The sequence below is a fragment of the Arvicanthis niloticus genome, chromosome 10, assembly GCF_011762505.2.
Source record: "Arvicanthis niloticus isolate mArvNil1 chromosome 10, mArvNil1.pat.X, whole genome shotgun sequence".
Taxonomy (NCBI): Eukaryota; Metazoa; Chordata; class Mammalia; order Rodentia; family Muridae; genus Arvicanthis; species Arvicanthis niloticus.
Window position 1 is genome coordinate 55,929,946 of NC_047667.1, and position 23,759 is coordinate 55,953,704.

Sequence of the window (23,759 nt, forward strand, 5' to 3'; positions counted from 1 at the left end):
ACTAATGATCTATCTCAATTTAGGCTCCAACTCAGCCCTGACTAAACAAACAGGAGACTGTATTGACAGAAGCAGTCAGAAGCCTGTCCCAGCAGTGCCTGCAGCCAGGAAAGGCTCCCAGCCCCCACCTAAGGCAAATTGCTGCTGAGCTCCCGCCCACAATGTTCTCCCAGACTCCTGATTGGTCCTTGGAGCCATGGAGCTGTGAGAGAGCTTGTATATATTCCTCAAAGGGAAAGGCTGCCCCAGACAGTGTTGACATTTCCACAGACGTGTTCAGCTGTTGAGAGATTCGTGCTCAAGTTGAGGACCTAAGCCGCGTGCCAAAATGTGTAAGGGACTGGCAGCTCTGCCGCACTCATGCCTGGAAAGGTGAGAACCGAACTTCTTCGGTGTAGGAAATGAAGGTGTGGTGAGCCTTTACTCAATCGAGGATACCAGAGGCACAGTGGGATGGGGTCGCACTGAGATGAAAGGGATGCTTGGTGATAGACTTGGCGTTGTCTTATCTGTAGCAATACAGTCTTGGAAAGATCTGAGCTATAGATTCAACAGGAGATACTTCATATGTCATTTAATATACAGAGTGTCAGAGTGCTGTTTCCTCCCAGAGGACGCCTATTCTGCAGGTGCGTGTGTGTGTGTGTGTGTGTGTGTGTGTGTGTGTGTGTGTGTGTGTGCGCGTGCGTACGCGTGTGTGTACGCGTGTGAGTGTGTGTGCGCGTGTGTGTGTGTGTGTGCGTGCGTATGCGTGCGTGTGCGTGCGTGTGCGTGTGAGTGTTTAAAAGATAACCTCCAACACAGAAGAATAAAAGCATCTGGGTTTGAATTCTGTCCCCCCTACCTATTTCTTTAACCTCTCACTTTCCACGTCTATAAAGTAGAAGTAGGAAGCACGTCTATCTCATAGGCTAGTTTTGACGACTGAGCGAGTACTCGTGTGTGAAGTGCTCAGAGGAACGTCTGACCCAGTCCCACTGCGGGAAGAGTGACTTTCATTCACACAGAGAGATGAGGGGCGGTGAGGGCTCTGCAGGCAGGTTCCTTACTAGAAACTTACAACCCAACATCAGTGTGATTTGTGTAGGTAGAAAGCTTCTGCACTGTTAGGGATTGGTCCTGATTTGACCCTCAATCATTAAAAGGAGTAAAACTGATTCTTACGAAGCCTCCCTCTGTCCCTAAGGGCCAATGTCTGTCTGAGAAGGTCATATTGTTTAGTGGGTCATCAAAGACTTTTGCCTATTTAAAATGTCACATTTTCTTTGATGATTTTCATCATAGCAACAAATTTTAAGTGATAAACGATGGAACATATTCCCTGGAGTCAAAGGTGTAGATGTTTTAAATAGATGAAGGTAGAAGAAATCAGTAGCAGTGACGTCTGTAGTCGTATCCATTGGACCAGGGGGAGAAGTAGATTCCAGAGCTGGGAACTGTTCATCATTCCCCACACCTCATCCCCTCTCACCTCCTCTATAGAGAGCTCCCGATAGATGGAGTGTTTAGAGCTGTGTGGCATCCCAACTTCTCTGAAGACCAGATGATATATCTTTGCTTTCTCTCCAACTGTGAGAGTCACAGGTTGATGGTGCACGCATGGATGGAGGACTGCCTTTAGCCCACTTGGTATTCGCAGTTGAACATCTTAATGCAGTGGGTGGATCTTACATCATCACACAGGTGAAGAGTTGACCCTATTATATGATAGTCTGCAGGGTTTGGGCATCTTGATATTGCTACTCCTCTTGCCCTAAGTTTTTTATGTAAATAATACAGTGTTTAGAGAGCTACAATGATAGTATTTTTGCAATTATTTCTATTACTGCCATGGATTAGATTCATTATCAACAGCAGAATTTATTTATATTTACATTTATCATTTATTTGCTAAAGTTGGGACTTTCTAGTTGGGGATTGGTGTTATTCTTGCTGGAAATGTATGCATTTGAAACCCCCTGGAGCTGATAAGCTAGTGACATAAGTGCACACACTGAGGAATTCATAATGTTAAGAACACAGTAAACTAATAATGTAGAGGAGAGGCCACTGAGAAACTGTGGATTTTTACTGATGAAACAATTTCAGTTATTTCAAGCCTGTGGACGTCTCCTAGGCATCTGGATGACAAGCCACACCCTGCTCACCAGACATTGTCCCCCAGGAAGGAAGGTAGATGAGGATGCAGATCACTGAGTGCCGTGAACCAGCAGAGGAATAAATATAGAATACTTACTAGAAGTACAAGGTTGTGGACTGGATGGGCCTCAGAGCTTTTGATAGTTGGGGAGGACTTCACAAGGGGTTAAAAAAAGATGCTTAAACCAATCTTACAGGGCAGAAGAGTCAGGCATGTCTATGTAGGAGAAAGTGATGTGAGAGATGCCTTCAAGGCCAAAGGCAAGAATGTAAGAGGGTACAGAAAGAGTAGTGTTTATGTAACATGTACCAAGACTCAGGCAACATATATATTTGTTGTGTGTCTACTGTGAGGACATACATCACTGACTCTCAAAGTCCTGCCTCTGAAAGATACTACCACCTCCAGTTAGCACCTCCTACAGAGCAAGCATTTTGTGTGGCTCTTTGGGGGAGGTATTCAAGATACAAATCGTAACAGGGCTTAGTAAGTGGTTCTTATGGAACCCCTCCCCTCACTGCCTGGTATCCTCCTTTCACATTTCACCGTCTGCAATGCGATCCCCAGGAACATATTTATCAAGGAGGGACACCTCCAAGCTTTCAGCCATACTTGACACAGCCTCATAGGCAGCATACCTCACTCATTATTCCATGGTTTGGATTTGCTTTGTCCCCCAGCCCAAGGATGTGTTATGATAGAGACCATCTAATAATGCCATAGAATATTTAAGAGCTCTTGTTGTGGCAGGTGGCTTTTCATCACAATAATAAAACACGTGAGAAAATCAATTTACTGGGAGAAAAGATCTACTTTAGCTCTGGGCTTAGGAAGTTCTAATCCATAATCAACTGGCTACACTGATTTTGATTTTAGACCTGTTTACAAGAGAGTGTGTGGCAGAACAAAGCTGCTCAACGCATTGCCATGTAATGAAGAAAAGGATGGAAGGGTGGCAATCTCACACCCCACTGTGAGGACATACCACCATTGACTCTCTAGGGTCTTCCTCTCAATGATTCCCACCACCTCCCATTAGCCCCCTCCTACAGAGCTGGCATTTTATATGGATTTTTGGATCTATGGGGAGAGATAGTCAAAACACAAACTGTAACAGAGCTTAGGTAAGTGGTTCTTTTGGGACTCCTCCCTTCACTGCTTGGTGTCTTCCTTTCACACATCTGTAATGTGATCCTCACCAGGTCTAAGCTGATTCAAGGACCATGCTCCAAAACCTGAAGATCCTACAGAACTGAAAATCTCACTCATTTTGCTACAGTATCAGAGAACAGATAAAGAATGCCTCACCCAAAGCCTGACTCCGAGAACTGGAGATATTTGCATGGAACAAGATACTTTTCCTTCTTTGCCTGAATTTTGCCAAGGCAATCAGCATTTGGTACATAGTAGGCTCATGATAAATATGTTCCTGAAAAAGTTCTTTCCTAATTGATAGCAGCTGGAGACAGGGCTGCCCAGTGTCAGTCTGGCACTGTTTTCTGCTTTCCGGGGGTGGGAGGGATTGGAAGAACAAACATTAGCAGGAACATGTTAGGTCAAAATGGGAAAAAAGATCAAGTTTCTAAATAATGAGGTATTGAGGATTTCCTGTAAGTGGGGAGGGGGTAGAGGAAGAACATAAAAGGAAACCAGCATGTCTATAACCTGGGTAGGGAAGGTTTGGTCAACAGGGGGGTGGTTTGTTTTCGAGGATGGCAAGCCTGTGGCTTTTCGACTTTAAGGAACTTCACAGCCCAGACTGTTTCTCTGGGAGCCACCATTACAGTTGCTTTTGTGGCTTCCTGTATTCCTATATTCCTATATTCCTATATTCCTATATTCCTATATTCCTATATTCCTATATTCCTATATTCCTATATTCCTATATTCCTATATTCCTATATTCCTATATTCCTATATTCCTATATTCCTATATTCACTGATCATTTCTCCTAGTGCTAGGTCTCCTTTAGGCTGGTTTATGCTGTCAGATCCCAGAAGCTTAGTCAGGAAGGGTTCTTGGATGGTTATCTAGTAAGAACTACAGATTAAAATGGATAGATGATAATAAAATAGAGTTTATTTATGTTTCTTGGGCCAATGTCAATGGCTTTTCTTGCTGGCTGGAGAGAAAAGGAGTGAAACTTTAATTAATCCAGGCAGGATCAATCATTGGCAACAGGAAGCAGGATGTGAATGGGGGCCAGCCAGTAGTGGGTTTCTCTCTCTCTCTTTTTCCTTTCAAGTTTCAATCAGTTCCCAGATAACATGTGGTCTATGGACCACATTTTAAAGGCCAAGTCCAGTTGCAAGACAGCTATAGCCTGGCCCTCTGACTGCCCCAGAAAGTGACTGGGGGGACACACTGGCCGGGGGATGGGTTTAGACACACTAGCACCAGGAAAGAGGAGGATGCTGTAGGGCTGGAAGGGTAGCTCTCCAGTCTCCCATCCCTGCACCTGCTTCAGTCCTGGAACAGTTACAGGGGTGCAGAAGAAGCAGAGACCACACAGTCTTCCTCTTGCTTCCTCCCAGGGGAGCCAAGGAAGCCCTGGCTTTCTCTGAGCCTCATTTCTTCATCTTAAAATGAGTTGGAAATCTTGTTGGAAAGAAATGCCACAAGAAACACAAACACACAAACACACAAACACACAAACACACACACACACACACACACACACCAAAACTCACAAGGTGACAAGAATCATGGGTAGACACTACCAAGTAATTCCTCCACACCCTCCCCCTCCTCTGTATTGTAGGCAGCCCTGAAAACACTCTGTTCTGTGTCACAGCCTTTATAAAACTTTTTTTTTTCATTCACGATCATTCACCTTCCTGAAGCATTCTTCGAAATTACACTGTGCACTTCGTATAAAACATTAGAAAACTCATTAAAACCCGCAGTTCTTATCCAGAAATTAACAACAGTGCTGTTTGATGTTTAGAACCATTCTGTAAACATTCAAACATCTAGTGACGGTTTTGCAGTTGGGCTATCTGAATTAGGATCCAAAAACTTGACACACCTGAGACCAGAACTCTTAGATCTCATAATAAATGTCTCCTCATCTCATCCCACCACTTAATACATGATTTGCAGGTAAAATTTAGGAAGCTATGATATGCTTTAGGAAGTTTTTAGATGGGGAGCAGAGTCCTGAACTATAGTCTTGTCTTTTAATAGCCAATGGCCAGTCCTCAACCCTGTCTCTAAGAATTTCTATCTTACTTACAAACAGACGTGATCACACATGGTCCCCCACACTCCTAGCCCTACCACAGTGCTATTCTAAATTTGGACTTTATACATCACTTTTTTTTTTTCATTTTAACTTTTTCTGTACCCAAATCCAGTCACATATTTAAAAGCTGTAGCAATTACATTTCACAAGATGTGTACCTGTCCATAGAGCTATCTGTAATATAGAATTTAAAAAATATTAAATGCATTTGTTGACAGTTTTATGTGTGTATATAATGTGCTTAAATCATACTCACCTGTTACGCTCTCTCATCTTCTTCCCACTCTCACGGATTCCTGTCTTCTACCCAGCAAGTCTCACGTCTGCTTGTCTATGGATGTTTGTTTGTTTGGCGTGTGTGTGTGTGTGTGTGTGTGTGTGTGTGTGTGTGTGTGTGTGTATGTGTGTGTGTCCCATGTGGTTTAATTGAGATTGATTGCATGACCATGAATTATTTACTGTAGGTGTACCTGTACCTGTGCAGGCACACAAACACATACCTGCCTACACACATCTGCACGCACGCGCATGTACACACACACACACACACAACAGAGTAAGGTGGGGGAAATTGGGTCTTTTCTAGAATATCATTGGGTCTATTTAGCCTAAAGGTCAGAAGCATGTATTGTCAACACATCTAATCCACATGTAGCCTGGCTATAGAACTTTGGGAATATCCATAGGATGCTTCCAGGAGAGGGGATCTACTGCTGCTGAACAGGGGTAAGATAACTTAACTGAGCATCTTTTTTTAAAAAAAGGAAAGAAAAGAAAGATATGATTCAGGGGTTTAAAGGGTTGAGCCAAACAACTTTGGAATACTTTGGACAGTCACAACTTGAGCAGGTCAACTGTGTGAATAGCAAATTAGACTAAGACTGGTGCTCTAGCCTCTCCAATTGCCTCTCCCGACACTTCTCAAGCAGCACAAAGTTCATCTGGATAGGTTCTCACTTCTACTCATTATATACCATTTCTAGAAAGATGTTGAACCTGTCGGTTTAGAGTTGGAGGAGGAGGAGGAGGAGGAGGAGGAGGAGGAGGAGGAGGAGGAGGAGGAGGAAGCAAAGTCTGTGTGACAGCGTGAGGCACCCTTCTCTCCAAGCATTTGTTATTAGCAGTGAAGTGCAGACAGCTGTTTTGGTCAAGCTGTGACTTCTGTTGATTTGTGTGTGTGCAGAACATCTGTTTATTGATGAAGCACTCATCTATGGGATTCAAGAAGTTTGGAAAGAATTAAGACATTCCATCCAAAAAGTGGCTTCCTGTGTTTTGGCAGCTTGTTTTAAGTGGTAGCTTACAAGGGACATTTGGGTCTGTGGAAGTGTGAGACCTAACATGCCTGTGGGGAATTGTGTAGATAGTCTGGTGTCTGGCCCTTTCTGTGTTATATGTTTCTAGAATCTTACATCTGCTTCTGAATCCTCCATGTCTAAAACAAGTATGCCACTTGAATGAGTAGATTAACATGCATCCTTGTATAGCATATTTTATGACTTTGATAATGATAAATCTTTTGTTGAAATCAGGGATTTACTAAGATACTTGGGAGAACTGAATGACTTTGTCTTACTGCATTTATTTGTGTATGCATGTATGTGTGTATGTGGTGTGTGTGTGTGTGTGTGTGTGTGCTCCTTTGCAGTGCTTATGTGAGAGCTAGAGGACACCTTGAGGGAGTTTGTTCTCTCCTTTCATCCTGTGAGTCCTGAAGATGGAGGTCAGGTTTTTAGTCTTGGGAATAACTTCTTTGCTAAAGATGACTATGTATTGGGAACATATATTTCCCCATCTTAGACAAATATCTGTTTCTTTATTTCTGTGAACTCTGAATATTCATGTCTATCTAATTCCTGCAGAGAAAAGCCCAGGTCAGATTCAGTGCATGATAAGTTCTCCCTTATCAAGACCTGTCTATAGCCTTCAATACCACCAGCTTCAATTTCATTGGCCAGGTATATTCAGAGGTTCTCACCAGGAAACCTGTCACAGAGTCACAGAGAGTCTTTACACTCTCAGTTTTGACTGTGTACTGTTCCAATGGAGACAACCATGTTGGTCTCCAAAGAGCATGTTTAGTTAGCATTGCTTAGAGATCGGATTTAAATATCTGTTTTACAATGCCAGGTAGGAGAGACATTTTCCTGTCGTATACAGGGTCCAGGGTGCAAGGGGCTCTCAAATGAAGGAGTCCAGGAAACTTATCTTCATGATCATTTTTACTCAATGATATTAAAAACTTGGGTCCTCTGCAGGGGCTTAGGCCTAGGGACCCTGCCTTTTTATTGATCTTTATCTTGGCTTTTCTTTCATGCAATTGCAGTGGGGATTTCACTAAGCCACTGTCATATAAATTTCCCAAAATATGGATAAGCAGAAGGCATTTATTTATTTATTTATTTGGGACCCTCTCATGTTGGGTAGTGAGTGGGACTTTCATCTACCATCTACCTAACCTTCGATGGCCTAACATTAGGACTTTAGTTTTTAACTCTTTTACTGTATCTTTCTTTTATTCAATTTCTCCCTTAAAAAAGAAAAGCTTAACTTTATTCTGAAATCTGTTTCTGTCTGTGTGTGTGTGAGAGAGAGTTTGTATGTGTGTGCTTCTTTCTCCTCTGTCTTTGTCTCTGTCTCTGTCTCTCTGTTTCTGGGTCTCTGTCTCTCTCTATCTTTCTCTTCTTCTGTGTGTGCATGTTTGTGTGTGTGCATGTTTGTGTGTGTGTGTGTGTGTGTGTGTGTGTGTGTGTGTGTGTGTGTGTGTATTGGGGGGTAATGGACCATAGAAGAGCCAAGGCATCAGATATTCCTGGAGCTGAGAACACTTAGACTAGCCTTTAGACTATGCTTTATGTAGAGTTAACCACACACCTCAAAAGCAAATGGAAGATGGTGAGGAGTTCATTTCCTGTTGCCATTGTAACAGTTGTCACCAGTTTGGTGGCTTGAAGTAACGGACACTAATTCAAATGCAGTTCTAGAGGTTGAGGTCTAGAATGGATCCCACGGGCTGCTTTCATTCTGGACATTGTAAAGGAAATCGATTTCTTTGCCTTTTATAGCATTAGAAGGTGACCTCTGTACCTTGGCTTATGGCCCTAACTTCATCTTTAAAGCCAGCAATTTTGCAGCATCTCTGCTCTCGTTGTCACATCACCTTAAGACCACAGTCCTCTTGCCTTCTTTAGACAATGACCGATTTACAGTGGGCTCACCTTACCTTTGTCACACCTGAAGAAACTCTGCCTACATGTGGGAGACATGAAAACAAAAACTTAATGTGACTCAGTCTCCTCTTGTGTCTGTTTCGATTCTATCCTGCCTGCTGTCCACCATCTTCAGTGGAAATGTCTCAGTCACAGACCATGTCTTTTCAAGGCTTTACACAGATTTTTTCCATCTAGAAGATGTTGGTCACCCCTTTGACTTCTGTGGGATGCTCCTAGGCATCCCTCTGGCAGTGCTCCTCCAAGTCCCCAGGTCTTTCATTTTTCTTGGATGTCCCTTGTATCAATTCTGACTTACATTTACAACACATGTTCGATAGATTTATATCTGTCTAAGCTGGTTCATGTCCCCAGTCTAGAGGAAGGCGCTCAGCCCAAAGGCTGACATAATATGCACTCATGTTTGTCAACATTGTGGCTTGTGGTTTGTGGCAGCTGAATGACTGTCTGCCTGGTCCCTGGACCCTGCTCCCACAAGAAGCCCAGACCTATAATTTAGTAACAACTCCAGGCACTTTCTATTCTTCAGTCTGCAGTATGTGAAAGCTATAGTGTAGAATGCATGTATCCCTTTGAAAAAATTTAAAAGTGTTTTAGGAAAATGCAAACTTCCACTTAAAATTTGGGAAGATTCTCTGAAAAGTTAGGACAGGGATAAGAAGAAATTGAGATCTCTTGGGTTCTACTAGACACTTATTCTCCTTGGCATGCAGGCTCATCAAATCATGCACCCCAAGCACTGGTCCTTCTGTAAGTTTCGTAGACTCTTTGTAACTACCCTCTTCACCTCAGGGAGAAGCCATTCTCCCTCCCTTGAACTCCCCCATAAAAATTCTTTACCTTCTACATAGCTCATACCACTTTTAGGGGGAAAAGGAGGTGGGGTGGGGATGGCTTCATACCTATAATCCCACTGCCTTGACCTCTCTGCTGAGGTTGCAGGTGTGAACTGAATCACATCTTATCCCATATCCTCAGATTCCCCTTTGGATGGGTATTTGGTATGGAATTTTCATAACAATCATGTGACATAGACATTGTCATGTCAAAATTTTACTGAAGAATAAATGCCCACTCTTAGACACTCTTAGACAGTGAACCCCACAAAACTCAGCTTAGTCACAGGTATGCTAACCCCAAATCATGTTCAAGCTGCATTCAAATAAGTCACCTCATCTTTGTCTCCATATGAAAGTGAAGCTACTGGAAGCCAGAAAAGCTTCTTACTAATAGTATAACGTGTTCCCACAGTATTTATGACAGACTATGACAAATAGCAGTTGCTCCAATAAGATGGAACAAATAAATTGCTATAGAAATAAAGTTATGAATCAATGGGTAACTCTTAAAAAGAGGAATCTGAGAAATTATAAGGTGCTGTTTTAGTATTTTCTTTTTCAGGGAAAGAGAAAAGACTATTTAAAGTCTAATTCTAGCCATAGAAGCTGTTCTCTGGTTCCTCATTGCTGAACCACTATTTTAATCAACAGACCCTTTAAGTCATTTAGCAAAGAGAAACATTGAATAAGACCCTGAATGTGTCATGTGGGAAGACAAAGTGTGTGAAATGATGGAAAGCAGGCTGGTCTTTAATAAGATCTCAATCTCAGTGAATTCTCCTCTTTTTCTCCTTCCTTAACACCCTTTATTTATTCTTTCATTTGATATACGTTAAATGGTTTAAAGCAGGAACCACATGCAGGAATAAGTGTTTAGTCTGAGGAGCCTCTCTCCAATTGAACATAAAAGGATGCTTGGTGGTTGTGGGTACCACTAGCATCTACAGAAGCTCTCGTGGGAACGTTGCTGACCCTTCCACCTTTAGAGCTCAAAATTTCCACAAATATTTCTCTTCCCCAACTGCAGGACCATTTCCCACTATCCATTATCTGGGTTGCAAACATAATTACCAAAAGTCCAGTGTTCCTGCTGACACTATTTTGAAGAAGATGGGGAATTGAAGGTCAAAGGGGAATGAGCTGTTTCTGGACTGACCATCTTGTCCCTACACTGTCTCTTCATTACCCCCAGTAACCTATCCTGAGTGATGAGTATGTCAGACGCAGACCATAAAATCTTGGGAAATGTCCCAAATTTCCTGGGAATCCTCCAGCAGGGAGAGGACAGAGCTTGGGAAAAGCAACACCATTGTAAAAATACAAAGTAAACCAACAACACAAGAAAAGAGACATTACAACGTGATTGCATTGCACTGGCTAGCTACAGGCACCTAACAGCATGCAGCCTCAAAGTGAACAATGCCAACTCACCCTCCATGATTTCAGTTGCTCATGCTACTGTGAGGTAGAGACTATTTGAAAGAAGCCGAATTTAATGCTGACAAAGCACAAACCTGTTGAATGAATACTATCTCCTTGTTCAATGCATGTCTATCAGCTCACACAGACCATGACAGACAGCAGCTGTCCCACCGAAGTCTGACAAATAGACTAGTACAAAATGGCTGTATGGAACCTGTGCACACAATGCTAGGATAGGGACAGCAGTAGTAACAACACACATGCTTATCACATATTTACTGTGCACACAGGGCTAGTGTAGACACCTCAGTGGGATGCTTTATTGTCATCCCCATGGATCTCCATCACCATTTTGTTATGCAAAGTGACTTGTCATACTCAGTAACATGGGATGGAACCCTGACGGATGGTGGGAAGTACAGGATACAGCCATGTGGTGTGACTTGGCTGGCTTTCATTTTCAACTCCATCCCAACAACTAAAGCAACTTGATAACTTCAAGTTGTTAACAGATTTGGAGGTCAGGAATGAGATCAGAAGGTTTTAAACTGATGTGTGGTAGAAGAGTGATGGGACTGAATGTAAGAAATTATGGGAGGATAGTGGGAAACAACACTGGTAACTGGGGACATGGGAAGCCAAGAAGTGATGTTTTGAGTTTGAGACAGACCAGCAGCTTATACAGCCATGACAAGGCTGTATGAGTCATGATGGGGGGTGGAGGGGATGGCATGGGAAGGGGAGAATGAGGATAGTGTGGCAGGATGTCACACGAGGCAGAATGTCACAGCACTTCAGTTCTTCAGGACTGGTAAATTTAAGTGTGGAGAAGAAAGGACACATTGAAAGAATTTTTTGGAAAGAAAGAGTAACCAATCAGCTGTTGGAATGAGGAAAACAGTCTGTAAGGATCAGGGAGTAGAAGTTATGGGAATAACATGGTTGTAGTTACAGATGAAACAGGGTATTGGGAAGGTGTAGAAGGAACCACTCACAGCCTATGAAGACCTTGGCCTTTACTTTTCTTATTTATATGCCAAAGATGTCAAATATTAAAATCGTAAAATTTTACTATAGCTAGAAAGTCAGCAGGAGTCTTACCACCTATCTCTCCTCACTTTGGACCAGACCAGAGAGCTCAAACACTGACGCAAGATCGTCCAGCAAATTGACTAGATTGTCAGGAGGGTTTAATCAAAGGCTTGTATTGTCACAATGTGTTTCCCTTTACTGCTGATTGCCTTTTGTTCTGTGACCGCATTAAACATGCTCCTTCCTTAGCACAGGACTTTCTGTAATAACATTAGAAATTATAAATCCTGCAATTTATGGCGTGCCCTGGTAGATGTGCCAAGCACTGTGAGAAGTGCCTTACATACGGTAACTCATTTCACTCTCACCAAAGACACTTAAAAGGCAGGCACAATTATTCTTTTATTCTTGTAGTGTTGTATTTTAGAGATGTGAGAACAAGCAAACAGATCAGGAAGTACCTAAAGCTGTGTGTGAAGCAAGGCAATCTGAGAAGTCTGAGGCTGCCATGTCTGCCTTGGGTCACTATGCTAAGCTGCTATTTCCTTTGAGCAAAAGGAGCTTGCTTGGGGTATGATACAAGCTGTCTGGGCAGACACTCAGTATTCCACTTGGCTTCTCTCAAGGAACGGCCCTTCCAACATGTTCACTGTTGCTTTTGGTCCCATGACCTGAGATGGGATTCTTACCAGTTAAAGGCAAATGGGTCTTCTCTGCCAAGCACAGGGAAGAGATTAAACAGGGTTTGATGGATTGTTTGTGAGTATAAGATGGACTGCAGATCTGGAAAGTGTCATATGATGTCACTGGGATAGTTCCAGGTGGTCACATGACATGATTATCCAAAGCAGCTAGCTGCTACTCTGGCTTTGATGGCTTTTCTTGGTAATGGAAACTTCTTCACATTTACTGTTCACTGTTTCCACGGTTTCATCACAGTTACGGTTCATAAATTCTCCTAAACGCCTCCTGTTTTAATTTGAGCAATCTCTCTCTCTTTTGCAGAAACGTTTTTCTACTTACGGAAAAAAGAATACTAACTTCTTGAATCATGTGAAGTAGAAACCATTATTTTTAAGTTTCTTGGTTAAAGCTCCAGCGTCTCTGGCAGTCACTCCAGCATCTGCTGCTTGGGTGTAGGTATAATCCTGGGCCAAGCTGCAAGCTCTGCTGCTTTGGATTTGGAATTACTATGGGCGCCATCTATCCATCTTTCTACCTGTGCAGTCTCACCATCACCCCAGTGTGTGTGAAAATGGGCAGAGATGTGTAGCTGCGGTAGGGTAGAACTGACTAGTTCTAGAGGCTGGTAGTATTGTAGCCCTTTGTCCAGGGGAATCTCTTTCTCTTCTCTCTTCTCTCTTCTTCACTCTTCTCTCTTCTCTCTCTCTCCTTCTCTCTCTTTCTCTGTATAAGTATATGTGTGTATATGTGTGTATGTGTGTGTGTGTGTGTGTCTGTGTCTGTGTGTGTCTGTATATGAGTTTCTGTGTCTCCAACACTGTTTATTGGAGGAAGCCATGGTGTCTCCCTGTGGAGAAGAGAGACTGAAGTGGAATACAGCCCTCCCCTTCATCATCAGCCACTATTCTAGAAGCTCAGAGTTACAAGTCCCCAGGTCAAAGGAATATTAGGAGTTAGAGCTGGCACTGGGAGGGCACAGTTGTTAAATGAATATACAAGGTGATGATAATGACCATGGTAACAATGGTCATAGTCACAGTGGCTGGCACAATGACATCCTGTTTATGTACCAGGGACTGGACCAGCCTTTACAGTCATCCCTTGCTCTCCTCACAGAAACATCTTACACCGTCTTCTAATTCATCCTAATTTTATAGATCTGTTGTTGAGGTGCAGGGACACAGAGCTTGTAAAAGTTCACTTAGATAGTAAGCGGCTAAAGGAAAGCGAGATGATCCGTTGAAGACCAATTCTAGGTTATTTTTAGCAGATAAACAAGTCTATTCGAGTTGCTTCTCAAGAGCTTCAGCATCAGTTTATGAAAGCAGGGCCGCTGGACCTACAATAGAACCAAAGCGAACACATACTTTTAGCTAGCAAGCTTATGTAAAGTGTTTGTGTAATTCATTCCTCAGTAGCAACAAAGTCCCGGGTGTTTGTGTTCTGCTTGCACCTGTATGAAGGATTCACTAACCCATGAGAGGATCTGAGCTGAGATTCTGATGCCCTTGTGGTTGATCTTAGACAACAAGAAACCTCAGAGTCAATGATCAAACCACAGGGGTCATCTCCAGGAGTGAAAGGTTAGCTCCGTCTATACAAACTAGATTTAACAGGGACAGGGGCCCACAGCGAGCTTACCAATCCAAATCTCGGCATTACTCCTATGACTAGAGAGAGATTATTATTGAGTGTACATTTTTTTTAAAATAGTCATCCCTAGCAAACATTCCATTGTCGATGATCTTGGTCAGACCAGCAGGAACAGTTACAGATGGCCTGACTGGAGCCTGGGCTTTCTACAAAGTTTGCTGATCGCCACTGAGGAGTGCATATCTGGTTAGAGCAGAAACCCAGTGACCTACACCCATCGCACCCATATCAACCGTAAGCAGCTAAAAGTATAGTAGGTAACAGATTTCATTGTTCCGAGTCCTTTGGTTTTTGTCTCTGGTTCCACATGAGACTTCCTTACAAGTAGCAGTGCCTGGGGCAGACACACAGCAAAAGTACTGCTCATTAGTCTGTGTTAAGTAAGCGAGCAGAAGAAGAAACTGCATATGGCCTATGTTTTTAATTGGCACTCTGTCTTATGAAGAAGTTAATTTATTTAGACAAGTTTTCTGTTGACTACAAGTGCACATGCGCGCCTGTGCATGCGTGTGTGCGTGTGTGTGTGTGTGTGTGTGTGTGTGTGTGTGTGTGTGTGTGTAGCATGTACATATATATGCTCATTTAAGGAGAGGCCAGAGGAGAATCCTGGTTGTCATTCTTCAGGGTTCTCTCTCTCTCTCTCTCTCTCTCTCTCTCTCTCTCTCTCTCTCTCTTTCTTTTGAGACAGAGCCTGCCACTTGCCTTTAATACACAAAGTAACCTAGACTGGCTGGCTAGTGAGAACCTGAGGACATATGGATCTCCAACTATTCTGTACAGGGACTATATGTACATGCCACAGTGCCTGGCATTACTTTTTCTGGATTCTTCATGCTTGCAAAGTGAACACTTTCTGGGCCCGAGTCCCTCCCTAGTGTTTTGTGGCCTTTGCCTGTGGGGGCATCTGAATGACAACTGCTTGGGTACAGCTCAGGTAGGAGCTAGAGCAGAAGACTGGCAATCGTTGTTATTAAGTCTGACAGGAAACGATGGGAGGTGACAAGAGTTTGCAGGATGTAAGAGGTAAATGTGTTTTCTGTAATACGCCGTAACTGACAGCTGCTATTGTCAATTCCATTTTTTTCAGCCATCTTATAGTTCAGAATGTCGTTTAATGTAATTAATCACATGAGCTTTGGGAGACAGCTGTCATCGCTGAAGCCACATCTCCGTTATTGAAAAACGATGACACTATATTTTCTGCCATCCTGCTTCACCTTCCTACCACTTATGTCACCAAGGGGTAGTTTATACAGACTAATCCTAGGGTTGTTTGTCTAAGACATTGTAAATAAATTATGAAAATACGGTAAGAAATTAGGTATAAGTTTTCATGTAACACAGTTAGATGGCTAAAACAAGCTCCCTGGGTGTTTTGGTTTTAGCCAGATGAAAACAGTAGAGTGATGGAGTGGAGTCTCTCTCTGTCTAAATGGTCCGGCCCTGCCTTCTCCCTGGTCTTGAGAGTCTATCTTGATTTTTAGCAGTCATGTTCAGAAGATTTGAGAGGGGATAGCTGAAGATGATAGATAACAAGCATCTTGTGTGTGGGTGTGTGTGCGCGAGTGTGTGTTGTACACGTTTTCTTGGGTATTTGTTGGGGAAGGAAAATTTTTTTTCACCTTTGTGGAAGAAGCCAGCAGGGTTTCCTTAGCCAGATGCAGGGTTCTTTCTACAGCAATTGTAGCTCATGCCTCTTCGTGACCAGCAGGGGGCATCTGCAACACAGATTTGGGTTGCGTTGAGTTGAGTTTGACCCTCTTCAAGGAAAGATCAAGTCTTTGGGAAACAAGGCCTGACACTTACCAAGCTGCTTGCAGAGTGCCTCTCTGTGTGCGTCTTCTTGAAATGTGTCTGCTTCTAGAATTCAACCTGCCTGTGATTGCCAGATGTGTCCCAAGCACAGGACACTTACAGCCCCTCTGTCTCTTTAACATGGTATGATGTAGGCTTCTCACTTTGTTCAGATTTCCCTTCTCATTAAAATATAGCTTACGTAAGTGATATGAATAACTGAATGTATGTACCACTTAAGCCCCTCCCTTCCAATTTTCATCTTGCTTTCCATTTTCTTCTCTTTCTTGTTTTTATTTCTGGTGCTGGAAATCTACCTAGTCCCTTGCCGAAGCTAAGCAAGCATTCACCAAGCTTCAGTCCCAGTTTCGGCTTCTCACTTCTCTGTCTCCGGTCACTTTAAAGTTAGAAACAGAACTCAGCCATTTTATGGTCCTTGCAGTCATCTGGTAACTTTATATGTCTTTAGTCATGTTAGGTGGTTGCAATTTTAAGCAGTTATATTCAGAAGATCCCAGGGAGTTGGTGGAAGTAGCTGAAAATGGAACAAACAGGAGTGTGTGCGTGCGCGTGCTTCTGTGCTTGCCTGTGCGTGCGCTTGCGTCCACACCCGCATGCATTTCCATAGGAATTTATTGGTCTTTTTTAGGAGGCAAGCACACACGTCATCTCTTCATTCTTGTGTCCCAGCAATATTTTTCAATAATGGGAAAATGCCTACTGTGTAGTTTACCTGTGTACAATGAGCCCTTTGGAGTTGTTCCAGAAGCCACCAGAGCCAGAAACACCATCTTAATCCTTGAAACATTTAGAATCAGTGACTCTCTATGGGTTCTCAATCAAGTTTTCTTGAATAGAGTTCTGTTTCTAAAAAGTCAGCCCTGCTTCTGTTTGTAGTCCTGGTGCTGGCCTTGCACATTCACACATACATCTAAGCATTCAGTATGCTTGCTGGCTGGAAGGACTAAGGTGGTCTGTGGCTTTTGGGGATTCCTATCCCCTGGCCAACATCCCACACAGGGAGCAGATTTACCATTGCAGGAGGCTCCTACTATTCAGACTTTTGCAGCTTGAAAGGTGTGTTTCAGCTCCAGAATTATCTTTCTCTGATTAATTGCTCCACCAGGAATTTCCAATTGATTTTATTTCAAAACAAGTTTTCTTTTTCCTTGTAACACAAGAGGTTAACAGACCCAAGAGGACACAAATCATTCTTGTTAATCAACATTAATGTAATTTAGCCAGGGAGAAATGCCTAGTGTGCAGTCGAAGAAAACTACGGACCATAGCTGATGCGGTAAACACATTAGAACGTTCTCCTCTCCAGATAGAGATGATTTTGAAATTAAATTAATGTCAGATACGCTCAAGTTTATCTAGAAACAGGAAACGAACTTGGCAGGTTTGAGCTTATTTCGTTTTCCCATTGATTTGCACTCTTCCCACACTGTGTGAGGCTCTGACAGGAAGAAAGGCAATCAAGGGAGAAACTGGTTTTCCGGGAACTCTTGAGAGCCCTGTAGCAACTCTGTGGGTTTGGTTTGGTTTGGTTTGGTTTGGTTTGGTTTGGTTTGGTTTGGTTTGGTTTGGTTTGGTTTGGTTTGGTTTGGTTTGGTTTGGTTTGGTTTACTTTGGTTTGGTTTGGTTTGGTTTGGTTTGGTTTACTTTGGTTTGTTTTGGTTTGTTTTGGTTTGATGTGGTTTTGGTTTGGGGGGTGTTTGCTTGCTTGCTCAGTTTTTGTTGAGATGCTAAGTATTCAGAGTAGCTGGATCCTTATCACTGATTACTTTAAATGGTTACTATTTGGTGAATGTGAATGCAATCTTACTCATTTTCCTCTGCATGATTACAAATGAATAAGTGGATCAGTTGGACTTCCTGATGATTTTTCAACACCTTCTTCTTGAGTCTGTCTACTAGACCAGGAATGAAGCCTTGGTAACAGTGCTCCCCAAAGCACACTGTTCCCCTTCTGCATTCCCATGGCAAAGAGGAAAAGAGTGCCTGGTATTCTGGTATAGGTATCAGCTCTGAGAAGAGGAACACACAGGAATAAATCTCTCTCTCTCTCTCTCTCTCTCTCTCTCTCTCTCTCTCTCTCTCTCTCTCTCTCTCTGTGTGTGTGTGTGTGTGTGTGTGTGTGTGTGTGTGTGTGTGTGTGTGCATACACACAGGCACGCACACCCGTGTGTTGAGGCCAGGAGGCAGATGACTCTTCTCACTGGATAGTGAAGGGTGCCGTCGAGAAAACAGACTTTGTATCTCTGACAGTAGTGCTCCATACTGGCCAGCAGAGGGTAGTCACAGTGCTGTATACATTGCCCAATCCAATATATATATATATATATATATATATATATATATATATATATATATATATATATATATGTGTGTGTGTGTGTGTGTGTGTGTGTGTGTGTGTGTGTGTGTATGTGTGTATATATTCAGATAATGTAATATGGGCAGTCTTACTTCCAGAGTTAGAATGTTTAAGGAAACTTTTATAATTTAAAAAAGTAACCTATGTCATTTTCTGTCCCTTCTACTTGGTGCTTATAGGTGGGGAATGTGGGCTAGATCTGGTTGAAAACAGATTATGCAATTAAAGCTGGCTTATTCGATCACCACGAAAGTCTGAGAACTTAACCATTTCACCAGCCCCAACTTCCAAGCCAGAAACACTTAGCATCAGATAATGTATGTAACTTATAGAGCCTGGACTTAGAGAGACAGCATCTCACTCACTGTGTGATGGAAGCCACCCCTTCCCCTGCCCCACAGCAGATCATTCCCAGTTCCTACCACAATGCTTTGTTCAGCTGAACTTTGCTTCCTGCTAAGAGCTCCAGAGCTGGGTTCACTCATCTGGAAGTTTCTAGAGTAAGAACAAAAGCAAAAAGAAACAGAAATGAAAATATACCACAGAGTTAACTATTTCTAAGTCAGTTTCCACATCATATTTTGAGTTAATAGGACATTCAATATAGTAATTGGATATTTGTGGCTTTTGTAATGTACAAGACAGGGCTTTCTTAACTGTGACTCTAAGATGCAAAATTGTTAAATGTTGGTTGTGTACGTCACTCTTTGCTATCTCTATGCATCAAATAGAAAAGTATGTTTGCAATATCAAAATCCTGTCTGGTTATAATGTGATCCCCCCTCATAGCTCTTTAAGGCTTTGCTTATGATTGGCACTGACTTGGAGACAAATGTTAACAGATTGGTAAGAAACAAAATTGAGATAATTTTAGTTCACGTTGACAAACACTATTGAATATTTGCTAGGTTGCCAAGCAACTGTACCAGGCACAGAGATTAAAAGGCATTTAAGACTCTACTCCTACCTTGAAAGCGTTCTTCTATACAGCTTAGAAAACCAGGCACAAATCAATAGCCATAATGCAATACGATAAGCCCTATCCTAAAAGTGCATGTGGAGGGAGGGCCACCGTGACAAAAGAAGAACAGGTTGGGGTTTCCTAACACACATTGATCTGTGAGTTACTATTTGAGATTAGGGTTTTAGGGCTGAAGAGATGGGGCTCAATCCCCAGAAAACACAAGAAGCCTGTAGCTGTGGCTCACGTCCGTAATCCCGCCACTTCTATGATGAGATGGGAGGTGGAAACAGGAGAATTACATGGAACCTCTCAGAGCATTTAGGTTGGAGTATTCAGGGTAGCAGAAATGAAAGATCTTGCCCAAACAAAGAGCTAGGAGAGAATCAACTCTAAAAGTTCTATGACCTTCACAGGTTTGTCTTGGCACATGGGAACACACACTCACATACACACATGCACACACACAGATTATCTATCTATCTATCTATCTATCTATCTATCTATCTATCTATCTATACACACACAATAGATGGATGGATAGATGGATGGATGGATGGATGGATGGATGGGTAGAGATAGAGAGATGAATAGATAAATTGATGATTGATAGATACATAAATACATTGTCAGGCAGACATACAGAAGAAATATCAATGTTTATACAATTTGCATGGTCTGTTTAAAGTATAGAATCATGAAAATTTGCTTCAAAGATCGGTTTTAAAACTGAGTGAAAATCATTGCATCCCATCCTATGATGGGAGACTATCCAGAATTCTGACCACATCTGCTCACTGAAATGCTGAAGTTAAAGGACTGTTAAATCTCTAGTCCATCCACTGGAAATGAATCTCCTTTAGGAAGGCCGCTGCAAGTAGGCTACTTAAACAGCTATAGTGGGGCAGAGCAAAGATGTTTGAAACAAGCAAAAATACTGTAATGTTATGATTGCAAGTGGCTCTCAAAGACATCTAGCTTTATTCTGTCATTTTGCAGAAAGGGGACAGAGATCTGGCAGTAAAATTTAAACCACAATTGCTCGAATGTAATGAAGCTAGTTGGTGGCCAGAGCCCGAGCCCTCAGGAAACTGAGAGACAGTTCAGTTAGTAATTACACTTGGGGATTCTCGAGACAGACTGCTTGGGCTTGATCACATACTCACTGGGCTATATTAAGATATTTAAACTTTTCCTTTCTGCAAAATAGGAACAAGACTATATTATCTGCCATATAGAAATTAGAAAATATGAATAGAACAATGAAGATTGGAATGAGATAATGCAAATAATTGGTGTCTTCTAAACATCGCTGATTGGAACCCACATGTCCTGTTTTCTGTTTTTATGTTCTTTTTGCTGTAATAGAAATGAAAGAAGCCAAAGAGGTTCTTTGCATTTTTCTTTTTCTGATGCAGAAAGAAATCACTGTTTGATGTTTGTGTGTCATGTGTCATTTTTGTCCCCTGACATCTATCCTTTCAGGGCCAAGGAGATCAAGATCAAGTTGGGAATTCTCCTCCAGAAGCCAGACTCTGCTGTTGACCTTGTCATCCCGTATAATGAGAAGCCGGAGAAGCCTGCCAAGGCTCACAAGTGAGTCCTGAATATGGATTCCTCTCGTTTTTCCCTCAGATGACAGCTATTTTTCAAGTATCTGCTGCTGTCATTCATCTGTAGAACTATCCCTTTCTGTTATTCACTAAAGATCATCTGAGTTCTCAGAGAGTTGCTTCATAGTATATTTTTTAACGCTTCCATGTCTAGCTCACAACATTAAATAATTACAGAATTAAAAGAAATAGATAGAACCTTGCCTCATCTTTGGAAAGATGAACTGTACTTTATAAAACGGCACCAGTCACTCAGTTATTGACTGGAAGGTCAAAACATCTGATAATTTATTGGCTCGGGTCAAGTAACCCTGGTCCAATTCATTATAAGCCGTGAGCACTCAGCATAAAGGAACAAACAAGGTCTTTTCCTTGGGAAGGAAATGTGAGTAAATTCATGCTGACGAAAAGGCAGACAATTTGGGACTCAATATTTCTTCTTGTGTATACTAGGTTCCCTTCAAGGTCTGGTGGAAGACCTGAACTGCTACTTCTTTGCTGTTCTCACTTAACACACACCAAGTGTTGCCTTCCCAACTTATAAGAAAAAATCATATTCCTGATTGTGGTTTTACAGTCCTCTGTCTCTCGGCTTCAGCTGCGTATATCATTCCCACCCCCACTCACCAGTGAAAGCATAGCAGGAAAGTATGATTCCAAAGAGTCAAGAGGCTGTGCCCATGAATCCACCTACTTTAAGTCAGTAATACCACCCATACCGTCATCACTGTCCGTCATCTTCAATTAGCTCCCTTACTGTCTAGACAGATGCACTGAATCCTTCCTTTATAGCAAAGGTATTCGTAGAAATAAAGAAGGGAAGCTGGACCATCCAAAGGATGCTAACTCCTTCATTCTGCTTTCTAAAAGCTTCAAGATCACAGATGGTGTGGGAAAAGTAGAGTACCTTTTTAACTTTCATGTCTCTTTTTAAATCTAATATTGTAGAAATTGGCCATCCTATCCTTTGTCCAAATGGCCTTCAACTTAATATAGTTGATTGGCTGGGGGATACAGAACTGGGTTATCCTGTTTCAAAGTCATTTTCCATCATCCTAAGTGGACATTTCCATTTTCTTCCTTTTATTACTTCAAAGTGTTCACAAACCGGAAGTGAGGCATAATTGAATTTTCTACCTTTAAAAAGGAGAGGCTAATTCAATGTGGAGTAGCAGGCTGCCTGGACTGGTAGAGAGCAAGAACCACATCATAGCCAGCAGGTCAAAAGGTCTATTTTAAAGCAAACAATATGGTAATTATTGATCCATTGGGGTTAACATTTTCAAATGTAGCTCTCTATTTCCTACCTTGATTGTCTACTCTCAAATGCCACCCAGACACTTGAACCACTAGGCTCTTAGGGAATCAAGAGAGAAATTGTTGGAGAAAAGCTGGGGCTGAAATATGCTGCTTATTTACTCTTCTTGTCTTCCTTCCCTTTCTTCTATCAAAAATATTGTTTGTTTCTGGGAAAGACAACACCCCACCCACACCCCATCTCCAGGGGATGCTTGTATGTGACAGCTGTTTTCAACAGTGAAACTGAAGAAGTGTTCCTTGCAAACATAAGTGCTCTGTTCTACCTCTTTACCTTTTACCTCGTTCCTTTGGGTGGATTTCTGTGCTTTTAGCCTTCAGGGAACGACCTTGCTCTGCATGACCTCAGCCAAACTCATTTCTTCATTTCCACATTTCTCTGTGTGTATGTTTTTTTTTAAACCCATATCTTCTGAGGAAAAAATAAACCTCTTGATGGAAGGTATGTATTTTTAGCTTCTCTCATCTTTGGGCAATTGCTTTGAAGAAGTACTTTCTATTTTTTAATATATTTTAAATTCTCATCTGATTAAAAACTTGAGCCCTTGGGGGCAAAAACAGAAAATAAGCTGTCTTATTTTCTTATACCCACTCTCAACATCTCTTATCATTTTGATATTCCAAAATTGGCCCTGGCTTTTCTTCCATTAGGAGAAAACAAGTATTATTCCATTCCAGAAAAAGAAAGTCCCTCATCATTTTGACCCTAACCCCTTTCTCTTTGTTTCCATTGGCTTGCCTGCAGACTTTCTCCTCCTCCGAAAGGCTTACATCCTTGAAGGTATTGTTATGAAGGCTGTCTGTCTGACTTGTATGGCCTATTGTTATCTTAGCTTCCTCTTCCTCAGAACTCTCTTTTAAACTCAAGGTTAAAAAAGTGCTCTCCCTCTCCCTGTCCTACTCTGCCCAGCCCCTACATTCTCAGAGGCTCTGCTGTAGGTCCTTAGAATGAATAATATAAAAAATGTAAGCCACATACATAGAGTTTGTAATAACATTATGGTTTGTAATACACACTGGCTTACAAAATGTCAGGGGCACATACTGTTTCAGGAGGTTTTTTTTTTTTTTTTTTTTTTTTTTTTTTTTTTTTTTTTTTTTAATTCTAAATGTCCCTCCCTGACATCTGCTACCAATTTTTAACTGAATGCATTGATTTCATTGTGTTTGCCATTCTAAAGCCCAAGACTGGCCTCCACAAGTTTCCAGTCAGAACTCCGGCTGATGAATAGTCACAGCAAGTCATCCTGTGTGTTCTTGCAGCTGGTTAACTTCAGAGTTAGCCTTGAAAGGAAATGTGTACAATTTTATGGACACAAAGAAGTGGCCTTTCAAAAGTCTGCCGTAGTGCCACTGGCCATAAGACAAGGACTCAATCTTAACAGGCATGGACTTGAGTCTGCTTGTGCTCCATAGGACAGGAGGGAAGAATAAAGCAGGCTCTTGTGA

The 23,759-nt window shown here is 42.0% G+C and overlaps 1 protein-coding gene across 1 annotated transcript in view; it reads left to right on the top strand.

Moving 5' to 3' along the window:
* Positions 1 to 214: 214 nt before the first annotated feature.
* Rgs5 (regulator of G protein signaling 5) overlaps positions 215 to 23,759 on the top strand; it is a 37,708-nt gene continuing 14,163 nt past the window's right edge. The window contains exons 1-2 of the mRNA XM_034513337.2: positions 215 to 372; positions 20,866 to 20,976. Of these exons, the coding sequence (XP_034369228.1) occupies positions 329 to 372; positions 20,866 to 20,976 (155 nt within the window). The 5' untranslated portion in view covers positions 215 to 328. The remainder of the gene's footprint in view (positions 373 to 20,865; positions 20,977 to 23,759) is intronic.